Source organism: Hetaerina americana, unplaced genomic scaffold (assembly GCF_022747635.1).
Source record: "Hetaerina americana unplaced genomic scaffold, ioHetAmer1.1.p SCAF_6, whole genome shotgun sequence".
NCBI lineage: Eukaryota > Metazoa > Arthropoda > Insecta > Odonata > Calopterygidae > Hetaerina > Hetaerina americana.
In genome coordinates, this window is record NW_027287205.1 from 78706090 (window position 1) to 78733179 (window position 27090).

Below are 27090 nucleotides of genomic sequence, written 5' to 3' on the forward strand. Positions count from 1 at the left end.
ATGCCTCTTTGATCATTTCTTCTGCGTACAGGTTGAACAGCAACGGTGATAATTGGCAACCCTGCCTTACACCCCTTCCTAACACTGCCCATCCTGACTCCCCGTTTCCCACCCTCACCTGAGCAGTCTGAGACATGTACAGGTTGCGGATTAGCCTCCTTTCCCTCCAATCTATTCCTATTTTCTGCAATATACTCATTAGTTTTTCCCAATTTACTCTATCAAACGCTTTTTCGAAATCTACGAAACAGGCAAATACCTCCTGGTTGTGTTCTATATTCCTCTCGATTAATAATCTCATTACTGCAATGGCATCACGCGTACCTCTCCCCTTCCTAAACCCAAACTGATCATCCCCTAAGTAATCATTTGCCCTACTCTCTATCCTTTTGTTTATGATCCTGAGAACAACCTTAGCTGCGTGGGATATCAAACTAATTGTCCTATAGTCCTCACATGACGTGGCCTTTACCTTTTTCGGAATAGGAACTAAAACTGATCTCACAAAGTCTTCCGGCCAGATTCCCTCCTCATAAATACTACGGATCAGCCCATATAGCCTCTTCCTCCCACATTTTCCCAAGCATTTCAAAAGCTCCACGGGAATGTTATCTACCCCCACGGCCTTATTTAGTTTCATCTCCCTTAATGCCCTTTCTATCTCATTGTCTAGTATGCCTGGACCTAAGCTATCTTCCTCTACGTTATGTTCCTTTTCAATGTCTAACTTTGTTGGTCTAAGCTCTTTACTATACAGGTCTTCTACATATTCCTTCCATCTCTCTTGGATCTTTCCTGCGTCAACTATTACCTTACCGGCCTTATCTCTAACTGCTATCGTTGATCTCCCTTTCTTACTTCCCGATAAAGATTTAACTATGCTGTAAAGCGCACCGATTTCCCCCTTCCTCTGCAGACTTTCCATATTCTCGCACTGCGTCTTCCACCATGCTTCCTTTGCTTTATTTGTTGCCCGCCTCAATTTATTGTTCAATTCTTTGTACTTCATTTTGCCTAATTCTGTATTTATATTCTTCCATTTTCGCCGCTCATCCATTTTTGTAATCATCTCATCCGTGATCCATGGTTTACGAGTCCTTTTAGCGTTAACGGTTCCAATAGTGTCTTTTGCCGCTTTAGACAACCCTTTTTTGATACCATCCCATTTTTCTTCAATAGTACTTAGCTCTTTACCGTCCTCCATGATTTTCTCTACCGCCTGTTTGTATTCCTTTCTTTTCAACCCATTTAATGCTTCTACATTCCATTTTCTAACTCGCCGCCCCTGCCTTATCTTTTTAAAACGTACGCTACATTTCATAACAACTAAATTGTGGTCTGAGTCCGCATCCGCTCCCGGGAAGCTGTGGGAATTTATCACACTGTTCCTAAACCTGTGTCTAACCAGGATATAATCTAGCTGATATCTTCCCGAGTCACCTGGCATTTTCCATGTATACCTGCGTCTTTTGTGGTGTCTGAACCAAGTGTTGGTGATAACTAACCCCTGTCTCCTGCAGAACTCAACTGCTTTCTCCCCGCGGTCATTCCTCGTGCCTAAACCGTAGTCCCCCACCTCATCACCATCTCTTCCTTCGCCTACTGTCGCATTCCAATCCCCCATCACTATCAAATGTTTCCCTGCAGGAACACATGCAATCATGTCCTCTAACTGATCGTATATCCTATCGACCTCTTCTTCCTTATGGTTGCTCGGTGGCATGTATACCTGGATAATAACTAAGTTCGTCGGTTCTGCTTTTATCTCCACTAGTAGTATTCTATCCGTTACCTGCTCTATGTTGACTACGCTTCTTCCTACCTCTTCATTTAATACTATGGCGACCCCTCGTTGGCTCTCGTCCCCACCGCTGTATATTATTCTATACTTATCACTCCAGTAATCCCCGCTATCTTTCCATCTCACCTCGCATAGACCTAAAATATCTATATTTCCCCTTTCCATCTCTCGCTTAACATTCTCCAATTTCCCCGTCCTCATCATTGTCCTAACATTCCACGTTCCTATTCTAACTAATTTGGTCTTCTTCTCCTGCGTCTTCTGTCCTGCTGCTGCTGGTTTTCCCTTGCAAGGGTTTCGTGGGATGACGACCGCGGAAGCCTTGCCTCCCCCGCTGCCGGGCACGACACACGGCCGATTGGGCCGAGCCCCGTGGTTGCCAGGACTCAAAATATCTCTATTGTCCATCACATTGTTCTTGGGAATGATAATTGAGGTGGTTTCCCGTTGCCTTCCTCAATAGTGTTTTTAACGTGACACCATCACTTAATGGCCGCCCCACTGGGGTCAGACGCCATTGCAGCCGCCTCACTGAGGAACAGACGCTGCGTGGACTACCTTTCGTCTGGCTCCTAACCTTCGACCTATCTGGCATGGGTGACCATACCAGGAGCAATTTTTATTACTCCCGCCAGTACAGCTCTAGGGGTCATCGGAACGCACAAGCCCTTCCACCACGTCAAGGTTGTAGTCCGGGGAGGGCCCTTAAGAAATATAAAATTTAATAAGGCAATTGCAGTGCAGTGAAAAGGAAATAAACAAGTTTTATAAATGAAACACAGCCTATCTGTGTGATTTATTTCTCTCGAAATGAAAGGGAAAACTATATATCTCGCCCGACTTAGGAAACAATAGAGATCCGAAAGAGCGCGCTCAAGAAATACACTTAAGACGGAGAACACATAAGGGTTATTTTAGAAGACTTAAAAAGACTTTTTATTTCGTTTAAATGGCAAAAGTTGACCTTTTTCGCAGGTAAAGCAGTTCTTAATCTTGTGAGTCGTATTAATATGAGCAGCTGTATTCAGAATCCAAGATTCGTTGAAACTTCGGCATTGGGATAAAACTTTTATAGCATAAAGAGAAATATTTTGGGATGGGAATATTTTTCATCAATGGGGAGAGGATTTTTCATTAGCAGTGAAGAGAAAATTTTTCTTTAATATTAGGATTAGAGTTCATGGGAGTTGAAAAATAATTATTTTTTAATCCTTGAGAACCTGCCAAGAGGAGATATTCACATAAAAATTCAGAAGTCAATAAGGAGAGGAAACGCACCATATAATAGAATGCATGTCTCTCTGCCGTTATGGCACGCAAGAAGGAATAACTTTCGATTCGGCTATAACCAAACTTGGGGTTGAGACAAAAATGGTTCTATACAAATACAGGCACAACGTCAGATTCACATTAGAGGCAGCAATGGGCAAATTTTAGCTAGCAAGAAGACTAGTTACATTTGCTAACGTATTATCTAGTACTCTGTACCAGATTGACAAGATGGCAATTTTATATATGCTACTGTTTCAGGTTTTACAGCATGGGAGTATTTATTATCCATACTAAAAAGACTAAGTACTTTTTCACAAATTTTTATTATAAGGTACACATTTTATTGTAAGGTACCTGATGATGCCTCAAGTCGGCGAAACGCATTGCACCTAATAATAAAAATCTGTGGAAAAATACAAAGTCTTTATGTTTGGATAAGGCTGTTTTAATTTGACAGTAATTTTGAAACACCATGTGCGAGTAGGGGTATCTCATTTTTTAGAGTTTACATTCAATACATTACCATAGTTGATACCCGCTAGCTTTTCTAGTTACGTGTACGTAGTCATGCACCTTTAGTATCGTATCCTGTTCAGTAATCATAAATTAGCATAAAAATGGACTCACTGCTGAGTATTTATTAGATTAAAAATAATCACATTTCTTTGCTCTCGTAATCCGAGCATTTTTTACTCGAGAGTCACGAAAATCATTATTTACTCGGCGAGGCTAAATGGTGTTATTCTTCTACATTTTGAATTCTCACACCACGGATCTGGTTGAATCAACGTAAAACGAATAATTACGATTGTCAATATACTGAAAGAAAATTTTCCCTCAGCCAACTGAGTAATTTATTGCACCTCCTCAATACGAAACACCTCATTAGTACAGTACATTACTTATTAATTGTCCCCTGCACACTTAACTGGTGACTTACATCCAAATAAACGTAAGTAAACTTGCGTCCAAAGAAAACTTTAAATAAGTGGCAGCGCCATTTATGATAGCTATGAGTTGGTACTTATGAAGACATTCGGCCATAGCTGTTTTCATATTTGATAGCACAAAATGAAGTACACAGTTATGGAGCTGAGTCTCCAATCAAAGCGTGGATTACATTTACGTAAACCATCGTGGCAATTCAGTCATTAGCCGAACTATGATATTTAACTATTTGCTGTATTTCACCAAACATCAAACTTTAATTTAAAAAAAAATGTTTAGTTACGCTTTTGTATAATGAAAAAATTATCAATAAGTTTTATTTTGATTATGGACATGTACTTTTTACCTACGAAAAATAATTCCTCCGTGATTTCATTTTGGGTACGATAGTGCTGGCGAATTTGAAAGTAAATTTGCATATTTTTTAATGAATCACCTTAATACCGAAATCCTATTAGATAAGTGTGATATTTTCCTAACCTTTAGCGCAACTTTTCGTTTTTTAATGCGTTAGTAGGCCACCTTTTATTTATTATACCAAAGGCTTTGGCTTCTATTAAACTAGCAACTAAAATCAGCTTAAAAAAATGAAATTGCTATTTTTATAATTTTTACGCGAGGCTTATCATTAACAAACAGGGATGAAGCCAATTCAAATTTTCATGTTATGTCTCATTTTTATTATAAACCGAAGAAATTAGTAAAATATTTACCTGAACAAAAGTCTCACAGCTGCGACGATATTATTAGCGGCGAAATAATTGGACGTAGTCATTTGAAAAAGAATATGCCAAATGAAAATATTTATTCATTTACTAAATTATGCATGCTAAATTTTCCTCCCTAAAACTTATCAGCTCGATTTTTTCCATATGATATGATACATCAAAAGAAGTAAACTGTTTTTCATTAGAAAAAAGCAATTGTGATTCTGTGGAATGAAGTGAAAGAACACAAGTGATGACCGAGATCCGTCTACATGACGAAATGTAAACGAAAGAATGAATCATTAAAAAAGATGACTCTAAAACATGTAATTAAAAAAAGTATTAAATCAATTAGATTAAATGGAAACATACGTAAAGAATCTGGTTAACATTTTAGTGTTACATCATTAAGAGCGCATGATGTGTGATCAGTTTGGCTAAACTTAATTCAACCTGTTAATTGGTTAAGCAATTTAAAATGTCTTCCAACCCTTTATCAAAACAGCAGAATATCCCTTCAAAAACCAATGAGAGAGCAAAATACTCAAAAACATTCTCGTAATTAAGTATCATGTTGAAAATTGTTTATCAATTTAGTGGTGGATTAATTTCTGACGCAAACTATGCTAGAATACAGCTTCCTCGTCACTTCTAGTGAGCCTTTTAGTCATCTAGGAAGTTTTAGCCCTGTAACCTATAAGCTGAATAAGTTATTAATTATGATTTAATTTTTTTAATTTCACAGCGGTCACTAATAGCTCAATATTCATTCTTATAGGAAACTATTGTTCATAGCATGTCTATTAAGATAGAAATACGCCATTCGAAACGCGTTTTGAAACACATTAATATTGAATAATGCTAAATATTTCAGCTATGGGTTCTCGGTAGACGAATCTGTATAGATATAATGTCTAATACCTCACCGCACAAGTGACGAGAGAATTATATTGGTCCATAATTCATTTACATCTTCTCTGTATTTCCAAATTATGTTTAAAATTTTGCATACAACTAAGGTGAATTTGAAATAAGTTCTTCACACTTAAAAATATCTTGAGTTCCTTGGCTATGCTTGCAAGAAGAAGAATAAAGTCATGTACTTTTGCCCGAAAATATCAAAGGGAACTTCTGAATCTGACACTTGGAATGAAAACTTTTTCATACAAATATTTTAAGCAAATTCCTCACAATTGATGAATGAAATGCGCCAACTTAAATGTTTCAGCAATATTTTTCCATATTCTTTTCCTTCGTCTCATTCACTTTTCAATTTATTTCAGAAATTCACTGCCTCAACCCTAAGTGGAACATACTTCACTTCCTGAGAGTAAACTCATCCTGCATATGATACTTTCGGTAAAGCACAATGACCAGGTTTTCAAACAGATCGGCTTTCATAATCGGTATGCACAAATACATGTGCATACATACGAGTATATGGCTATGTAAACTGGTGACGTTCCTATGGCGAGGAGAAATTTGTGAACGTTTCTCAAATATTTCCACTTTTTGCTGAAAAAACGTCGTTTTCAATGCTCCTGAAATAGTATTTCTTAACTATAAAGGTATTACAAATCGGATGAGAAGGGGGTGCAGTCTGTGGTTCAAGACTTCCTATTTCCACCTCGGCAGCGTTATCCAAGCGTTATCGCCACCGACGGTTTCCAACCCTTTATATTAATCGTTTTTCACAATTTCACTGTGCTTCTACCACATGGTGTCGGCTTGGTCGGCTACCACATGGCGGGTTTCACACCAAACAAATTTCTAACCGAGCTTTTCGAAGTGAATGAATCTTCATGGATTTCATACGTACACGATCATGATCAACACAAGGAAATTTTTCTCCAGGAAAAACAGTACGTATGATCACGAATATGCTGTTCTATTTATTTTTTCTCTAAACTTCGCCAGATATACTTATCCAGTACCATGAATCCTGAAAATAATCTAGTTTTCCCAAAAAAATTTTAAATACACCATAGACTGGTTTGATCTTTCTTTAGAATGGTTCTCGTCATGATATCCTTATTTATCGAAGAAATGGTCTAGGAATACTTATGAATTGACCATCATATTCACCCAAAATATCAGCTTACGATTGTCCTTTACGAGACTGTTATAGAAATATGAAGTCATTTGAATTAAGGGTTCCCGCAGATTCAAACGTCCATAATAATACGTCAAAAAATGTGGAACTCATTCTGAATGTCCAAAAATCTACTGGGACAGACAGGGCGAACGAAGTCTCGCGTCAATTCTCTCGATTAGTAACGCTGCTATGGTTTGCCTAAGCCTCTTGAACGCCTCGGGGAATGACATCCTCGGATGGATTATCCATGTATTGTTGGGGCCGAGGCTGCTGCTTTAGCCCACACAAAACAGTTAACGTGCCATGTTCTACCTAAGCGAACGGAGAGGGCTAAGACATAGTCAGAATTGTTCAGTATTTGGATCAAGCGTCAGTATCCATATTATTCTAACCTGATTATGTAAATTTCAGAGAATAACTCGTATTACAGAGTAAATAAAGTTGCTATCGAATTTTAACTTAAATATTTAACCGCAACCCCAATAGCACGTAGATTGAAAAATTTACTCGGTTCTTACACACTTCCTTCTTTCCTATTGCTCTTTATTAATCTTGAGGTGTAAAGTTAAAATATTCACCTCAAATAAAATATAATATGAACTTTCCACAATAAAATTTTAGTCTTTTCTAAAAATTCTGTCCAATAAATCTTATCTTATCAAATCGTATCCTTTCTAATATTCACACTCGCTTTCACTTTTCTTTGTCTTCCACGCAACAACTTTACACCTGTCTACTCGCATGCTTCATTTTCACTGATCTTTTCAATTATTCTAAACAATTACCCTTAATTACAGTTCTAAAACCTTAACATCATTTAGGTGAGTTTCTTTATCCTAATCCCTATTTCCATTTTATTCTTTACTGGTGCTTTGCGCGATTCCCGAGTCAATTAAGACAGTGATTGCACAAACCAGATGAATGGCGTTTAATTTCATACGAAAATCCAAAAGGTTTTTATTCAAACACACTGTCAGCATAAGTTTCTAATTTCCCAGGATAATACAACATTTTTATTCAAAAAAGATAGCTCTACTGTTTTATATGCATTAATTTTTAAATTCAATTTTATTTACTTTTCTTTTTATCATGCATCTCATATTTACTTAACTAAGGTTGTGCGGGATGTTGTATTCACATATATTTTGTCGGGGAGACTGGTAGTTCTAGCGAATTCAGCACTAAGCGACGGACCAGAGGGTCCGGGTTCGTTTCCTGAAGACACCTCTGGGCCAGATTTTCCTGTGAAACCACAGTTTTCTACCCGAAGGTCGGTTTGATAGGCGATATTAGAGCTCACCTAGTATTAAGCACAACGGCATGTGAAATTCATACACCAGGGTAGGGGAGCCAGATCCTTTTCATGTGTCACCTATGGTTTCCCAGGAGGATCTGGACCCGAGGTGTCCTCGGGAAACCAACCCGGACCCTCCGGTCGGTAGACAACCAGTGGATATTTTATTCGCATGTATAATGTCGGGGAGCGTGGTAGTCCCAGTGGATTGAGCGCTGGACTGTGCGTTCAACATATGTCAATAGATAGTTAATATAATAACAGGAAATTGATAAAACTCCTATAATTCAATGAGTCTTTTTACAGGAAGACGTAAAGATGAGATTGAGAAATAAGTTTATTTAGCGGGAAAGGTGTTAGATGAATAAGATAAAAAATGAGCCAGCAAGGTTTTTTTATTCAAAAGGGACATTAATAATAATGTTTTATAGCCATATTTAAGAGAAACAATCCAGGATACGATTTATGGAATCTACTTGTAAAGTTCGAGGCTCTAGAAAAAGGAAATTCGTGTTTATTGGAGAGATTAATAAATCACTCACTTTGCAGTGAAACCACTTTAAATAATCACAAATCAAAATAGCCCCATCATAATGAAGTGATTACGAAAAAACGAGAAACAGAGAACATTAAAGCCGGAAAAAAATAAAAGAGACTCGTGCAGTCAGCGTCACCGTCATATTCGGTCACTAGTTTTAATTAAGCCGTACTATTAGAATTTAATATAGTAAGGAGACTTCGACGATCGAAGAATTGCACCCATTTTTTCATGACGATAATTAAACAAACAAATTTAAAAAATCTGCGGCCTAAATATATTTTCATAAAGTTTATCAAAAATATAAAATTTAGGACCCAAGAGGAAATATTCCCGGTGACAATTATTTAATACCGACACAATATCACACATAATACCAGTTCACCCGAAGAACAACAAACAAATAAAACGTCATTTGTTTTAATTAGTGCTCATTAATTAAACGTGATCATTACATTCAAATATGTACATTCATTTTCCTCTATCAGCCTGATAATTGTATCCATTTGTCAAAACCAGGAAATACGATTCCCCTGATAAAAATATATTTGAAGGAAAAAAAGTAATTTACAACTACAAGCTTGCTTTCAACTAATGCATGTATGTATGTGCGAGTTTAGCGTAAACATTTTATTTATTTCACGCGCAGAAATATTTAAACCTAAGCCTTAGCTAAGGTTTACTGAGAACGGATTTTGCATTTCACAGTAGGGTTAGCGGTTCAAATCCGTTTTAGATATTGTATATCCATATTTTATTGTCTAACAGAGTACTCTAAATTGTTTTTCGTTAAATAAAATTGTTAAAACGAACGCATTTGAATAAATAATTAAATAAATAGCGACAATGTCTCTCGGTAGAATACTGATAGCTGTAACATAGCGTATATATTTAATGATAAAATATTTGCCCTTCATATAGACTCTGAATTATCGAGGGAACAACTTCCAAACTGCAACATTATGCTAAAAACCACTCCATACTTATGATTCGCGGGAGTCCAGGGGTAGCGCGTTAGACCACTGACCGGCTGGCCCGAGTTCGATTCCCGCGTTCGACAGCCGTGCGGTTTTTCTGTTACTTTTCCTTTCTGGGAAACCATAACTGGCACACAGACCATGTGTGAATTTCCCACGCCATCGGGCTTAGTACTGGGTGAACTCTACCATGATGTACCAAACCGAGCTTCGAGCCGATTACAGCGTTGATGGTTTTTTCATATGCTTACTAAGATTATTATTACAATTAATTATTTTCACAACTGAAATTAGCATTCAAAATAACGTGATAAATATCATGAATATTTCAAATGTCATTCACGTGTCACAAGATTGTTGATTTCTGAATGACTATTAACTAACCCAAGATATATGAACGCAAAAATCATGTATTTAATAAAAAAATAGTCAACTGTACACAAATGGTTACATGGTTGGTGACACTAAAATGTACTGAGCATTAGTTTAAATCATATTTCGAATTTTGGTTAGTATTTCGGGACCTGTGGCTTTTTTTGGGAGATGCAAGGGAGCATAAAACATAATGGAAAACGTAAACAATGGTGTTTCCAATGACCAACATCAAAACTGGTCCATTTTATGAGTAAATGAGTGCTTTACATATCTTAGACAATGTTCTTGAGAGACTCTTGACATTAACTCTGAAATACGTTCGAGAAGCTTTTGAGTTAAACAAACACAAATTTGGGCTCAAGTAATGTGATCAGTAACTTTTGAAATCCAAACTAGTTACGTCTTACGGTAAGGTAGGTAACTAAACCTTTTCCCTGTAAATACTTCCCGCATACAAAGCGTCAATTCAAGCGAATATATTCTCCTGAATATCTAAGGCCCAAGGTGTGCATCAGTTCAAGCCCAAAGGTCACACTAGATATAATTTGCCCCCAACTCATGCGTGGAATCCCCTTGAATTTCGTTTCACAAGAGACGTGTTTCTGACGGAACAGATATCTCCACAAGTCGTGAAAAAATTCCGTATTTCACGGCGAGTTAACACATACCATGATTTGTACCAGGAACCCCGATGGCTGAGAACCCAAGACACTATCCGCTCCAACACCTGATCCCATTGAGATCCAGGGGAGGCGATATACACCCACAGAGAGAAGAGGAATCGAATGGATAGAAAAAGAAACCGAAGAGGATGGAGATGAGAGAGTAAGGGAGGAAACGCAGGCGGAAGGGGAGAAAAAAGGTTGGAAACCGTCGGTGGCGATAACGTTTGGATGCTGCCGAGGTGGAAAAAGGGAGTCTTGAACCACAGACTCCACCCCCTCCTCACCCAACCCTGGCAGTGAGCCAACCATTACAAATGTCTTTTTTCCCCTCCCTACATATGTGACTCTTCCTTCTACCTCCATCACATGAGCGATAAAAGAGCGTTCCTGTGAAGTAGTCTGAATTTGTGTGCGGATAAAAAAAATCGGGAACGAGGTATCTTTGTTTTTTCAGCCCCCTTCTTTCTTTCGCCTTGTCCCTACACCCTCCTGCCTTTATTCACGTGTTCTCTCCCGGAAAACTAACGCAAAGAAGAGGACGCACGGCTCAAGAGGGATGAAGGGGGGAGTGGGAAAAATCGTGGGCCTTGGGACGAGTTGGAATAGCGGGATCCCGCCGAAAAGTCGCCCGGAATGAAAGGCGGGGAGAAAAAGCGGGTGGATGGGGAATGCAGGAGCCGACCGAGGACGGGGGAAACCGGTCGGTCATGCACCGCTAGCAGCTGCTCGCAGTACGTTCTTCACGCGAGAGTGGTTATGAAACCTTTTTAACTTTAGACGACACCAGGAGTCTGATAATTAATGAGGAATTTGATTATTTTTCGAAGGCCTCACTTGTCAACATATTCGCATGACCTTATCGGCTCTTTATACCTAATGGTAACGACGAGCACTTTGCCAATAATTAATTAGATAGTAAAATAAATTTAAAAAAAATTGTGGGAAAACTACGTTAGTCATCGTAGTACTTTTTTTCCGGCAACCATCTTCGTAATTAAATACACCCCAGAAAATATTTAGGCATCAACGAAGGTAGTTAGCCCAATAAAAATCATAATTTGTTAAAAAAATATGATCCACGGATTAAAAATTTCCCCTGGGTTCAAAAACATGTAGTATGGCTGAACTTCGTGGGATTGACCAAGATTTTATTTCTATGGGTATTTTCTTGCACCGTCTTAAGTAAATCATAGAAATGTAGCTGGTATGTGCCCATACAAAAAAGCTGTCCTCAAAGAGAAGACTACCTTAAAAAAGTGTGGATAGCGAAAAGATAAAAGATCGATTTGACTGATTTAAACACTCCTAACGATTTCTGGAATCGAATTTTTAATGGAATTCAAATTTTCCATCTCCTACTAAATTTATTAATCGAAAATGTTGGCTTTTGATTCAAGGGTAAACTAGAGTCCCATTACAAATCACCATTTACCAAGAAATGGAATTACTATCCGAGTTCCCGTTTCAACTACCTTTTTCAAATGCAGATTAAAGGCCACTCTCTAAATTTACTTTGAAACTACGAAAAACAGCAAAGTCGAATGATCCGTCAATGTATTTTCCTCAAGGAATCAGGAAAAAATCTTCACCGTAATTCGATGTAATATGAAATACCATGGCGCCATGAAAAAGTTGAATACAAATAAAAATCACCCGACTAATGCACGGGATATATCCCATATTTTTCCATATTTGGTTATAAATCTTAAAATTGCTGAAGGCACAAATCAACTATGTTGATAAATGTAGTTCTATATCTCTCCTTTAAATCAATGCGTGTGAATATCTGTTCTTTGTAATTCAGGTAGCTGCACACCTCAATGCTATATTTTATATTGGAAATCCTAAAAGGTGCGCATCATTTTGCACTCAACTGTGAAGAGAATATTGATGTGAGGTATAGCCAAAGATACCAATTTTAAAGAAACTGAAGTTTCCTTTCCTAGAACGTCTGAGGTAAACGGAATATTTGGGCAAGGCAATTGTAAAATTAATTGTGTATGAATTTAGGAAACAAAACTGGAAATTTAATACCAAACAAAATTTTCCAAATAAATAAAAATTATGTTTTTTTCTCTTCTAGACTGGTTTATTTTTTAGAGTACTACTTTCCAATACTAGTCAAAAGGATGCTAGTTCAAGTTGATTTTTTTAGAAATTAGAAAAACTTTTTTTAGAATAATCTGTAAAATAAAAACTGTTTTCAGAATTAACATACATATATTCCTGTAAGCATTGGAACATTTCAGCTTGCATCTGCAGTGTCGTACGTCATAGTTGTAGCACTCCACTGGTGAAAAGTAAGCAGACATTGTTCGTCAAATATCCATTTAATTTCTGTTTGCTTGTACTAGGGATGACATGTTAAAATCATATGCTACATCCACAATTCCTGCAGAGGCTAAATTACTTTTGTTGTGAAAAAGGATAGCTTCGGGAATTAAAATTCACATGGATTTGTTGGCACTGGATTATCTTTCTCTTAATTAAGGCATGTCATATCTTACCATAGAAGAACTAAGAAATACTTCCGTGTTAACAGATTAATTTGAAGTGAAAAGCTCTTCACCGCACTAAACATCTTGTTCTCATTTGCTCTCCATGTGTGCAAAGGGAATTTCTAGTTAGATTTTTCAATGAAATCACACCTAATTTATTTTCTTGGGAACCTTTTAGCGGTTTTTGACTTGAGTGGTTCTACTACCAATATTTTATTCCACTCCTTCCAAAATTATTTTTCTCTACTCACAAGGGAATAGAATATCCAATTGCATAATAATACTTGCAGAAAACTTAACCACGTATTTAACACGACGATATAAGATACGGATATCGCATTTCGATAAGCAATGAAGCAGCACGCTTTCCTAAAAAATGGGAAATCCGTTGAATGTGATGAAAAGTTCTTCATTCTCTTCTCTAGATTGTTTCGATTCGCATTAGATTAATAAGTCGATACAGCATACCAGGAATCGAAAGCAAGTCGCTTCTCGCATCATCGACGTTGATTGGCCCGGGAAAAAAGAACGAAAAAAAATTATTCCTGACGGCCGCATTCATTCTTGTCGGCTTATCGGGACACGTCGGCTTCCAGATGTAATCACACTAATGACTGAATCAAGCGGGAAGGCTGTATAAAAGAGATGAAGTTTATTGCCAGCTACCTTTATCAGCCCATATGGATGTGGCTTCGAACATTTTACAATGACTCTCTCAGATTAAATGAAGAAGAAAGATAAGAGTAAACGGCTTCATTGACTTTTTCTTCCTCATAACATTTTGTATTATTTAATATAATCTTATACCCTATTGAAATGGGGTGCACCATTCATGAATAAGGAATCAATCTTTTCTATCGTACATAAATTCATTTCGTACAGTATATCAATTCATTCTATACAGTTAAGTAAAACGAAGTCACTTATTTCTATCGTCACACTTAGTTTTGAGAAATAACTATACATAATATTTCCGTGATATCACATGTTCCGAAATCACGAGGGAAGACAATATAGGATCTTTTAATTGAGTACTACATTTAAAAATAGCTCACAAAGCGGGTAGTCCGGCGTTTAGTCCGCAGTCAATTCAGAAACAGGCCAAATTCATGGACATTACTTTGATACAATAATTATTTTTAAAATTTGCATTAACCCTTATTGTTTCAATCTAAAATTAGTATATATTTCTAATATCTGCTGATTACATATTCTAAATGGTAACTAACGGCAATGGATTGAAAGATTTTGATTATTTTATTGTGATAAAATCATAAGAGGTGAGGCGGGTGGAATGCATGGAGCATTAATTGGGTGGTCAAAGTATCCATCTGGGTGACTCTGGCAATAATAGTCACCTATAGCTGAATTGTTTAATTTTCCGCGCGGCAATTTGACATTGCTGAGCAATCACAGGGAGCACAGAGAAAGGAATTGACCCCTTACGCTGCCGCTTGAATCTCCGCTGGCCGTAGCACGAAGTCATCACTACCCCAACCAACCCATCCGAACTTCGGGTTTTATCACTTAGGTTAAAAAGTCAACATGAAATTTACTCATACGAGTAAAAATCGTACTAAAAATAATTTAATCTTTTGAGCTTCTATCTGTATAATCAGGAAGGTATTCCTCCAGGTTAAGTAAAAAGTCCTATCAATAGGAAAGCAGCCGGTTTTATTCAGGTAAATTTTATTTAAATTTCGTGAAATACAAGCCGTTCGTCATTTCCGATTGACGAAGAGAATTTCTGGCATGTCAAACTTAAGAAAAAATTAGAGATATGTTCATTTCGTTGAATCAAGATAAATCGTCATGATAGGACTCTCATGCATCTACATAAATACTCACCATGCCAATCCGCCACACTGACGAGTAGGAAAAATAAATTTTTGAAATCCTAATGTAATCACGTGCTCCAAAATCCCGTAAAATTAATGATGATGATCACTAATTTCCTCCATAAGGCTTCATTTTTTTTGAGCGCGCCTGAAAATAAGGCCCTGGTGCACTTTCTTTTCATAAATGAGGCGGGACTACAATGCATAATCTGTAGCGAGATTTTCTAGAACTCGCGCCGCCGAGAAACTCGTTAAAACTCCCCCCTTCACTCCCAAACACAGTCGGGTCGAACTATCGGGAGCAATTTCGAGCATAATTTTTAAACCCTCAAGTCTCCCCATCTGCCTCTATGAGCTGGAGCAGGGTGACATTTTCAAGGCAATCAAGAGAGGGCAGAATCGGGAAGGGATTTAGTATTTTAGTATTTAGTATTTTTTAATACTCTGCTAGCCTACTCTGGTGGGTATGGAAAAGGGTGAATACACACCAGACTAATTTTGACCCGAATGTTTTTACCCCTACAGTGGCTAGACAACGTTATTCTGATGCCTTATCGTTCGTGGAAAATATGATATCTTAAATCTAACTGTTCAACACATAATCTCTCTAATTTTATTGACATGATCTCTCCTACCATAATATGATAGTGATAATAATACATTTTCAACATCATTGCTAAACATACATCCTTCCAGTTTATGCAAGAGATTTATTCTGTGATTTAACCTTCCCCCCGTGAGTGGTTACCAGCCTAGCTCCTCTTATCTGTCTGATGCGCTACTATGTTTAACATAGCGTTTTGGAGAGGTATGATAATTAACAATTGTGATTTCCACGAGAGTATTTTTACTCACAAGGCCCGAGTTTCTGCACGCCGTGTCATCTTCAGATAACGATGACACGAAGTGTTGAAACTCTGGTGTTGTGGATAAAAAAAACTAAAATGGAAACCACAATTGCTGTTTATCATTTCTCTCGAATATGGAAATTTTCCACTAAGTTAAGCCTGAAACTATACGGTTCGATAACAACGTTTTACAAATCTAGCTCATCTACGCTGCACGCGATATTATTCGGAAACCTATCCAACTACGTGAGTATCCAATTTATACTGGCAGCTCTACATGAGGCCTAACCTGCGAAAGATAACATTCCTCTTCCAATTTTCATTACAATTACCCAGCGCTCTTTTTATAAATCCTAATTTCTTGTTAGCTTGTTCACATATTCCCCGCATATATTTCAGTCAGCAGAGGTCGTGAGCGAGAAAAAAACCGAAGTACTTGACCGAGTCTACCATTTCTATTTCAGTATTCCTGTCGTAGTAGGCGTTCGGGAAGGAATGGCTGTTTTTTCAAAAAAAATTAACACTGTGCACATTTTTAAGTTTAACTTTAATTACCAAGTATCCCATTAGAGTTTGATAGCGTTTAAGTCATCTGCTAAAGCTGTTTTATCCTCAGGAATACGGATATATCTGCAAACCAATGAAGAAAAATGAAATCTTTGGAGACCAGTTAAAACGAAACGCCGTGAGCCATTATCTGGATTGGTGGATAACGTATGGTATTTCTCAGACGGCATAAATCAGATCTCGTAATCCATTCCACGTAACGAATTGTATACTTACATACTATTCTTGGTTCGGAGAACGTAGTTAGCAAAAAGCGCTAATGTCATTTTGGTATCATTAAACGGGGCGGACGCTAGACGGAAAGGATGTATGGAGGAAAGGGAGTGGGAGTACGACTTGGGAGGAAAGAAAATATCACGAATTTTGAAGACTCAGTCGCCATGCTATTTTATTCGGCGGATTACTCCAGCTGCTTCCAGCGTGATGAGGCCGCCAGTGCCGTCATTGGCGAAGTCCCTACGCGCGTAAGTCCCGGCGATAAAAGCGAAGACGCTCCATATTCCGACGTAACGCCCACTCGCGTGGGCAACAGTGCCTGCGCGCGCGTTTATTTTTTGTTTATGACTTTTTTTTGTTATTACGGAGTAGGAGGGATGGATGGGAGGAAGTTCAAGGTGGGGATTTTTGCGCAGTGGTGGAATCGAAAGCCGCCGTGCCTATTGGATATTATTGCCAATAACAAACTGAAGGGGATAAATATTTGGCAGATGGCGAAATGATAAATATATCTAAGAAGGAAAACTTGAAAATGTCACGAGGAGCAAGCAGGAAAAACGAAACGAAAAAGTCAAGTCTTGGTTACCTCTTCTTTAGACTTGTTGACCGTATAAAATTTGCTATATACTTATTATATGTCTTGCTTAACAATTTTCGTTCTTGAAGTCTTCTTACAGTTTCAAAAAGCACGACATAATATGCTGGCCAAAAAGACTGAAGTTCTTTTCATCCTACGAGTTCACTACAAGTATTTGATTTGTATTACTCTTTTAAGTTTCCATAAATATGCGCACCCTTGGATTTTGACCCAGACGTTACAACAAAACCTTTTTTTACTTCCAGAACTGCTGTTATGTTGGGCTTGTTTTTTTGGAGGGGGGGGGCTCTGAATACGTATGTACGGGATGATATTGTGCTCCGAGTTGGATGGTTGCCCTGCTTCCATGACGCAAAAGACATACTGCCCCAACATAAGACAGGGGGGAGGGGGCAATCGCCAGAAACACGTCAAAGAAACTTTTTGGATGCACTCTATAGGCATGAGGAATGAAAAACCGAAACAAATAATATTTTACGAATTGTAATGAGACGCGGACGATAAATATTAAAATACTTTCTTCAGCTTGCTGTCATCAACATCTCAAATAAATTATAACAGCGTTGAAATATGCGCAAACAGCTAAACATAAATCAATTACCAGCATTAAAAACAACATAAATTAATTTACATTTGTTTCAATACTCTGAAAAATATTCTGCAAATTCTAATACATACACAACAGACTCAGATAACAGCAAAAAACTGTTTTTCTTTCTTTTCCAAGCCAAACGATGGTTGCGTTTTCGCATCCATAACCCGACGCAAATGCCTACTCCAAGTGGCCATTTTCTAGCAAACTGAAACGACTCGCTGCGGGAAACCGAAGAACTTAAAAATAGAACTAAAATAGAAATGCTACTAACTGGTCGAAAAAGGTCAGTTACATGGTTTTAGTGCAAATAATATTTCAAAACCTTTTTGGAGTCTTACTTGATTAATCGTTGATAAACCCATGCGGATTAGATAATTACAATCGATATTAATAGATGATAGATAACCATATCATACTGACAAATTTAGAAAGCTTCAATTCTCGAATGTTTCAAAATGCTTCAGATTTCTATCTTTAATCTAAAGACATGGTGTACATTATCACATGATAATAGGCATTTGAATTAGCTATATACATATATATATATATATATATATATATATATATATATATATATATATATATGCACAATAAATAGAAATCTTTTCCATATATTTACTACTTGCGTAGGTTGTTTAGTAGACGATCAAAACAATGGATCTTTTCGACTGAACACAAAAGATTCATTCAATATACGAGTGTGTCCAATACACATGCATGCAATGCACAGTAAACATGTGTGCCCGAAAAACAAGTGTTGTAAGTACATTTTCCGACACTTATATAATCGTGCACTTACTTTTTCCTTGAATGGAATTGATCAACAAATATTTATCAAGCGCTCAGAACGAAGTGTGAATATTAGGAATTGATGAACTTAATTTATCTTTTTCAATCATAAATAACCACAATTAATTTATTTCAAATAAAACCTACTGGAGAGAAAATGCTATAAAAGGTGAAGGGTAAGATTTGACCCTGAAACATTTTTCAAAGTAAATGATAATGATTAATATTCACACTCGTGGAACAAGTGTCGGGATATGACGCGACAGGTTTAGAAGTGATGAAGAGAGAAGAGTGGCAACGGAATTATGGTAAGGTATTTGAACTATAGGGCCTTGGAACCACATGATACCAAAAGCGTAACATATTATTTGATTTAACAAGTTTGAAAATATATGAATTATAAAATCAACAGATTCATTACATCTTTCATCCTTTATCTGTCTCCAGCAAAAGAAAAGGTTTCTCGCAAACAATGCATGCAAGATAAAAGTAAAATTAGTGTTCTGCACAATGCTTTTTTCTTGATCATGTACAATTTCCCTTTTCACTCCAATCACATCCTTCAACCCTTCACCCCCCCCCCTCACTTTGGCAATGAACGGCATTCATGCCATTCAATGGGTCTTTGAAACGGCTCGCGCGGTACCTTCTGACTGTAGATAGATATGAAGTCACTCGTGGAAGTTGAATTTTTTCGTTTTTAAATACTATCACACAATCACTTTAGGGACGAAAACCTTTGTTTGCCATGTTTAGGAATACATTTGAGACGCTTATGGGATGGTTACCTAGGATCATATCATTTATTAAAAAATATGTAGATTTTATTTTAAACCCGTGATGGTACGATAAAAACCATTAGTATCAGTTTGGCACTGTTTTCCGAACAACATCCGACCATCATCAGCACACAATAAAATTAAGAGATATTAACAAGTAAACATGTGATTACCTTCATTATTTTGTCGCACGAATGAGACACGGGTAACCTGACACAATGAACGGACGAAAACAGTAAAAAAAATTTGATTTCAAGCGTAGTGTAGTGGAATTAGAACATGATAAAGAACAGTTAGCAGCAATTTTTCCACTAGATCTCTAGTGGAGAATCGCATCTACCCGAAAACTTTGAAGTTCGAAGAATTTATAAATTAGACATTATTTGCAATAATTGGAGACGATATCTATTTTCCGAGCAGCTCGAGACTGAATTGTCTCTTCCATCACCGAATATATTAACTTTCCCTAGAAATAAGCGCCTACAAGTAAGTACCAATATGTTCGTGAGTATCACTCGACACAGTAGTTCGACGATACATTATTAGGCATTTAACGTCTCTCCTATGACTGAATCCATATTGTGGAGTGAGTTGATTGCCAGATCGTCTTCAGAAGTCATCACTCTAGGCATAATCTTTTTTAAATTCACTTTTTTTACCCACACATCTACATCATATTTTCCGGCTTCAACTAATTTTTGGTTATATTATCAATAACTTGTTTTTCAGGTAAAAGATCATATTTCCAATTGAGCATTTACCGAATATTCCACCCCTTCACCATTCACATATTTTGTAAGGTCAGCTGTGTCAGTCACCAAAGGGATGATATTGAGCGAACATGATGTATCTCCAAAGTTTAAGTTCACTATTATTTTAGGTAATTCGAAAATATGGAACAACCTATTATTAAAATATCTTGAGAGTCGAAACTCTCCATTATTGATAAGACATTGAAAGGAGGCGAGTACACGTTCTCGGTCATCAAGTGAAGTTGTAACTTTTATTCTTAAATAAAACCGACCCGAATAAGTTAAGAACCTTCTCCTATGTGGAGTGGTGAGTGTTACATCGCCGCACCCTTCACGAGCACAGGTGTTTCCACATTGATAATGTATTTTCCCGAGGCTAGAAGTGGTATTTAAGGATATTGGAGGAATACAGCTCGAAATGTTAACACAGATATATACTTTCAACGTAAAGCGTACTGAAAGAAAACGGATGAGTTCAAATCAAATGAATAATTCCTCTGTATTCATTCTCCACAAATAATTTTCACTGTGCGTATCCTTTACAAAGGTAAATGAAAGCCCAACAACCATAGCAACTAAAATTAAGCTTGTAAACAAATGATACTATTGTCTCGATGGCAAACTACGAGGGTCATCCGGAAAGTAGTACCCGTTCGTGCCGCATGAAGTGCTGACGACGCGAGTAGCCGCTGGACGAGGTCAGATAGCTTCAGTGGCTTGTCTGCCTTCTCTGAGCCAAGTTGCGTGACGCTAGCATTGCCTGTGTTGTTTCTGTGATTGTTTACAATGTTTAAAAAAATTGAGAACGCCGCCAGTTGTGAAGTGAGGGCAGTGATTAAATTCCTCAATGCAAGAAACGTTCGCCCATGTGATATTCATCGCCAATTAAAGGAGGTGTATGGAGACAATGTAATGGACGAGTCGTCTGTTCGGCGGTGGTGTCGCAACTTCAACATGGGGAGGGGGAACACACACGACGATGAGCGTTCGGAGAGACCGTCTGTCATTACAGACCAACTGGTGAGCTCAGTTGACGAATTCGTGAGGAACGATCGGCGCGTCACAATTGATGACATCTGTGAGCATTTTCCCAATGTTTCTCGAACAATTGTTCATGAAATTGTTAAACACCATCTGCATTATGCAAAAATTTGTGCAAGATGGGTCCCTCGCGTATCTCAATGAGCTGGCGGCGAAGGACTATGCAGCAGGAATACAGAAACTTGTCACACGTTATGACAAATGCCTTAATTTGCTTGGAGATTATGTTGAGAAGTAGTTTAAAGTATCCTCTTTCAAATAAAATTTTTTATGTTTGTTAATATTTACTTTTGTGTCTTTATTTCACGAACGGGTACTACTTTCCGGATGACCCTCGTAGTATCAACAACATAATTAAATGGGTAAACATAATATATGGATACTTATTACAGTTTCAGATAAACAGTATTGCGAGCACGTATGGTAACGATTGAGAAGGAGGTGGAGTGAATTTTGGAAAACGTACTTGATTTTGTGTTATATATTAATGATATCTTTCTTCAAGTATCGCAGAATCATTTAATAGTTTAGTCGGGATTCCAAGGTTATAGGCATACAGCTAACGTTCAATTTGTCACCCAGGCAAGAAGAGGTACATTATTACAGGCAAGATGTACCAGATTCTTTTTCTATGAAAATAGAAACCAAGATATTTCATTAGACCCCAATTACCGACAGGTTTACATGCTTCACAGGGTAATTGAAAGACTGCCAGTATTTGCTCACATACCTATTAACCGGAAAATAAATTATGGGTGCACAAAAATATGGCTAGATGATGAAGATCTATCGCTGAGTAGACTATGGTTATTCTAATCAAGATACGGGAGAGAATTTTTCAATGCTATAACAATCTCGTCTAAAATTTTAACTCATCAGCATTACGACGTAGTTGCTAGCATCGGAGTCATGTCACCAAACTGTAGCAGAGGCAGATAATCCGGTTACATGAGCGATTGCAAATTATGCCACTTGGCAGATTGGCGGACAAATATAAATTAGCGGTGATATCAGTCTCCCGTTTATAAAACAAAACCATTCATTACGACTGCTGCTCTTGTTACAAAAGGGTGAAAATTACACATTTCAGATTATAAAGGGATTCGGAGAGGTAGATAAAATACGATGCCCATTTCTAAAACTTTTGATTCAAGCTGCAACCTGGTCATTTTTTCTTGAAATTTTCGATGTTAATCAACTGAAAGAATCTCTCCGACTATCGAATAAAACTTTTCCCCATATCAACGCAATATCGGAGGTATGGATTCCTAATACGACGAAAAATAACAAAATATAATATCAAAGTCCGATTTGCCTTCATTTTCTCTGTGTGGAATAAAAAGATTGTCAAATTCCATTTTTTTCGCTGAGACTTTCATAAATGTCATTTAAAAATTAATTTACTTGTGAGGAGAAGAGAGGGTTTATATATTAAAAAACGCTCGCATTTTTTTGTCGTCTCAATGACATTGATGATAAAAAATGACTTACGTCATATTTCCATTAATGTCGCAGAAGACCGAAGGTGGTGGAAATGCTTGCATTTTTTTTCAATGCTCGCAAAAAAACGGGACTAAAAGAATTACTTGTCACGTAAAGCTGTGTACGATTATTGGGCGATGGATAGACAGATTTTCAGGCATGAGCCGTGTGGCGGATTATATCTTCTGTTTCATTCTCGAGTCTTCCTCTACATCACGTTCGTTCGTTGGAATATAGATTTTAATCTGAATCATGTTTAAAATTCGATAATAAATCATTACAAAACAAATTCAAGGGATTTTATATCATTTTTTGATTAAATTGAATGATGATCATCTGAATTCGTATTTCAATTCCCAAGTCTTATGCAGGAATGATGATAAAGTGACACTATTCGGAAATTAGCCTGGAGATAAGATGATTTTTTAACATTGAAATCTTAATTTATACGTTTGAAAAAATGATAAAAATGAAGATGAAAAGAAGAAAGTGAGGATTTCATTGGTTTGATTGATTGAAGATTTGTTGCATTCCAAAAATTACAGCTTTCATAATTAATTATTCAAATCTTCCATAATTATGGCTCATTAAACAAATTAAAACACTGGCTGTTTTGGGTTTTGTTAACTTAGTTATACCTATTATTTTGGTTTAGGACTTGTTTTTTCATTCAATTATATTCCACAAAGCATTATTTTCATCATTCATAATTTTTTATTGCTTAATTCTTCACTCTTTTATTGTAACGGCGTAGTCTAAACAGGATTCCCAATGGCTTACATTTAATCCTAATAATACGGTTTGAACTTGACAGATAAATAACTCTCTATCTCTTACAAAATCGAACTTAAGGTTATACTTTTCGTTCCTTTATATTATTTTATATAATATCCAGGAAAAATAGCCTATTGTGTTCGAAAGTTTTCATTGCTCTCCACAAATAGCGACCAAAACGAATAATTGGCTCTTCTGATATTTACGCTAACATTCGCTATGTCTAAAAGGAATATATTCTTAAATATGGCTTTACTTCTTGATTTCTATCAAGTCGAAGTTTGTTGAAATGACGTTATTTTAAACCCTAATGATGAAAGCAATTTTTTTTCATTTTTTAAATCAATATTCTCAGTTCAAACAGTTGGAATTCAAAATTTTCGATCGAAACTCCGACTATCTATTCTACCGTGAGCCAACTCAAGCAAATTAAGTGTCGTTTTCATGATCTGGCAAAATATAGCTACTTGCATACTATTTTAACTCAGCATTCGCAATTGAAAGAACAAAAAATCAAGGAGATACAAATATTTTACATAGGTATATGTTATTTTCAAGTGTCACATCACCCATGGCACACTTGTTTCAAAATTCTCATCTGGAGCCTTCCACATTGTGTACTTATTACTTGTAAAGGGGAAATGATTTTTCCTCTGGGGCACAATACCATTTCATGCACGTCGGACGATTCATGGGATACAACGAGAAACGACGTTCAGAATCATTTGTAGCACGAGTGAGAGCAACAAAAAGTTCCCGATGCCGCCCGCCTTCCTTCCCGACGGTCTCTGCACGGACGTCGAGCGAATCAGGGAGTAATGGACCATCTCAAGTGCTGAGTGCGCTGAATTCAAGAAGACGCGTGACAGAGGCATTCGTGGTTTTTCGCCAGCGACGGGAGAAAAGATCTTAAAAAAAATAAAATAAAATAAATAAAACGCTGACTGATTTCACATTTTATTTTTAGTGCAGTACAGAGATGCCAAACGGTTTCGTGATTCGGCATTAATCGTGTGCGATCCTGGGATATCCAGATGCATCGGAGATTCACGAGGAAACGCATTGAGTCACGCACCAAACTTACTCATTCCAAAAACACTTGGCGCGGATTTATCACGTGATTCAAGAAATTGATAAAATGAATTAAAAGGAAATGTCCACAAGATCCTTGATAATTTTCATCGGTTATGTTTGAAAAATAGACACGGATTGTGCTGGTTTGAGTCAGGTGAAATTTGGAAAATAATATGAATGAAAAGACTATGAATTTAAGTGACAATTGAAGTAAAGATTTCGAGGCGAATACCAATAGACTAGTACTTGGAATATTTTAAGACTAACGTAAAACAGAAAAGATATCAGAGGTTGGGGGAAATAAAACTGAATCCAGAAGAATGGAGGGATTCAGTAAACTAATATTAAAATTGAAATACTAATGATGATGAATAACTTCAATGTTAGAATTGTTTTCTGTTTAATACATAATAAGTTTTTTAATCAATTGGAGTACACTTGATATTATCTGTCCAACACTTGGATCTGCAACTGACAGTGAGATCTGTTTCAGCTGAAATAGTTAATTCTTTGGCAAAGGAGAACCTATTGCACTTCAATTAAAATTGTGTATTTTTGTTGATAACACCATTTACAATATCAATGACAAAGTGGAAAAAACGGCCGTACTTTTCCTTAGGTTTTAGAATAATAATCCTTAATACATTATGAGAAACAACTGCATGGTATACTTCATTTAACTGTAATACTTAGGATAAGTTTTATCTCTCATAAAAACGTCTAAAAGTCCGTTTGCTTCGAATGATTTGATGATAGGAAAAATCTGTGGAAAGGGCAGATTTTTCAAAATGAATTTTTTGACAATAGTTCATTAAACTTGAAAGGTATTGGGATCATTCTAAATTGTTGGTACCAGAGATAATAGGATTTGCTCATATTATTATATCAACGTTGAATTTGTCGTTCGCCGAGACATCGATGCGCGAGATCCACTCGGCCCTACGTGAATGCCACAATCCGAGACGGAAAGTTGAAAAACTTTCACTGCGTAGTCCCGCCGAGGGTTCATGTCTCCACTGAATGGAATCACGAGTTTCACGGCGGTATGCATGAACTTATTTCATCAGTGCTGAAATTATTATTTTTTTTACTTTTTCCCTTTTAGGAAGTTGGTCTGTTACGTGTGTGTGTGTGTGTGTGTGTGTGCATGTGAACACCGACCTGCCGCGCTGGGGAGCATGGTCCAGGAGGCGATGGCACAAGACAGCAGGACATAGCGGCACATCCTCCCCGGGATCCCAGAAGCGACAACACCACCACCACCGGCTTCCCTCCTTGAGACACCAAACGAAACGCACTCTTCACCAGCCATCCCACCACCATCTCTCGGAATGGGACGATTTTGACTCCGTCTTCGAAGCGGAGATTTATTTTTTTTCCCTATTCTCTTCTCAGTGCATCGAACTAATTATTTTTTTATTCGCTGGTCCACAAATCGTGGAATCACACGATCGACTACGAACAATCAACTGTGAGTCGAGTCGATAAATGTGGATGGGGGAAGCGAGACGATTTGCAACACCAAAGATCACACCCCACCTCAGCCAACTCCCGAAAAACTTCCGTCGTCAATTTAAACTTTTACAAATATTTGGGGAAAGTGTCCGCATGGGGGAAGAGGGTTAGAATCACGGTTTAAACTTTCCTCAAACCTTATTTTTCACCCCTCCATCTAGCTTATTACTAGCAGACACTAAAGGAAAAAGTTCCAAACTATTTCACAGCTATTCCCTTTCTTTTACGAAAGATTTTTTTTCCCCCAAGGAAAACTATTTCCCGGTCTTCAATCTTCAGAGGAGATTTTGGGGAAAATATTTGGAATGTAATAACACACTTTGCACGCTCTAAGGAACATGCGCGAAGCAGCCAATCGAGTTTTGACGGTCTTTCAGGCCGCACCGAGCACGAGTACGTAACCCCGAACGAAGTCTTCGGCCGTTGGGGAGCTACTACCGCTTCTGAGCTTCGGGACCGACCGCCGCTTTCCTCCCGCAAACCGTTGCTGATGACTGCATGTGGGAGATGTCGAAAGGTCCGAAGGGGAAGGCGAGGGGTCGTAGAGGGGGTTAGGGGGGTTATCGCTCTCCGCGATAGGGGTAGCGGGGTCCGACTATGATGTGGGGATGGGGAGAGGGGATAGGGTGGGGGGCAGAAGTTCACCGCGCGGGCGCCGTATCGATTGCCTCACGGAGCAGGCGCGAGACTCAGTCATCGCATGTGGTCCCCTCTCTCTCTAGCAGTGTCCCCACACCTCCTTCTCCAGCCCTCTCATATCCTCTCCCTCCAGATTCTTCTCTCTCGCTCGCAACCGCGTTTTCCGTAGCCCAGTCCACCCTCTTCATTTTTCGGCGGGCTTTGTCAAAGGGCAGGCGGTCGCGGCGCTTCCCGGAGGCCTGGGGAACACGCGAGGGCATCCCCCTGCCGGACCTTCCCACGTGGCCGTGTTTGCCTTTGGAGGGCGGGCGGGCGACCACGCGCGCGCGGGGCGGAAGGTTGCTCGCCACGGGAGGTGTGCCATAAATTTCATCGCCCAACAGAGACGGCCTTGGCGACGTCCTCGTTCGTGT

General features: G+C 37.9%; 1 protein-coding gene across 3 annotated transcripts in view; it reads right to left on the reverse strand.

The window, feature by feature from the left end:
- LOC139695051 (lachesin-like) overlaps positions 1–26508 on the reverse strand; it is a 1045117-nt gene extending 1018609 nt beyond the window's left edge. For all 3 annotated transcript variants that reach the window (XM_071593655.1, XM_071593656.1, XM_071593654.1), the window contains exon 1: positions 25685–26508. In XM_071593655.1, coding sequence (XP_071449756.1) covers positions 25685–25835 — 151 coding nt within the window. In that variant the 5' untranslated portion in view covers positions 25836–26508. The remainder of the gene's footprint in view (positions 1–25684) is intronic.
- Positions 26509–27090: the final 582 nt, after the last annotated feature.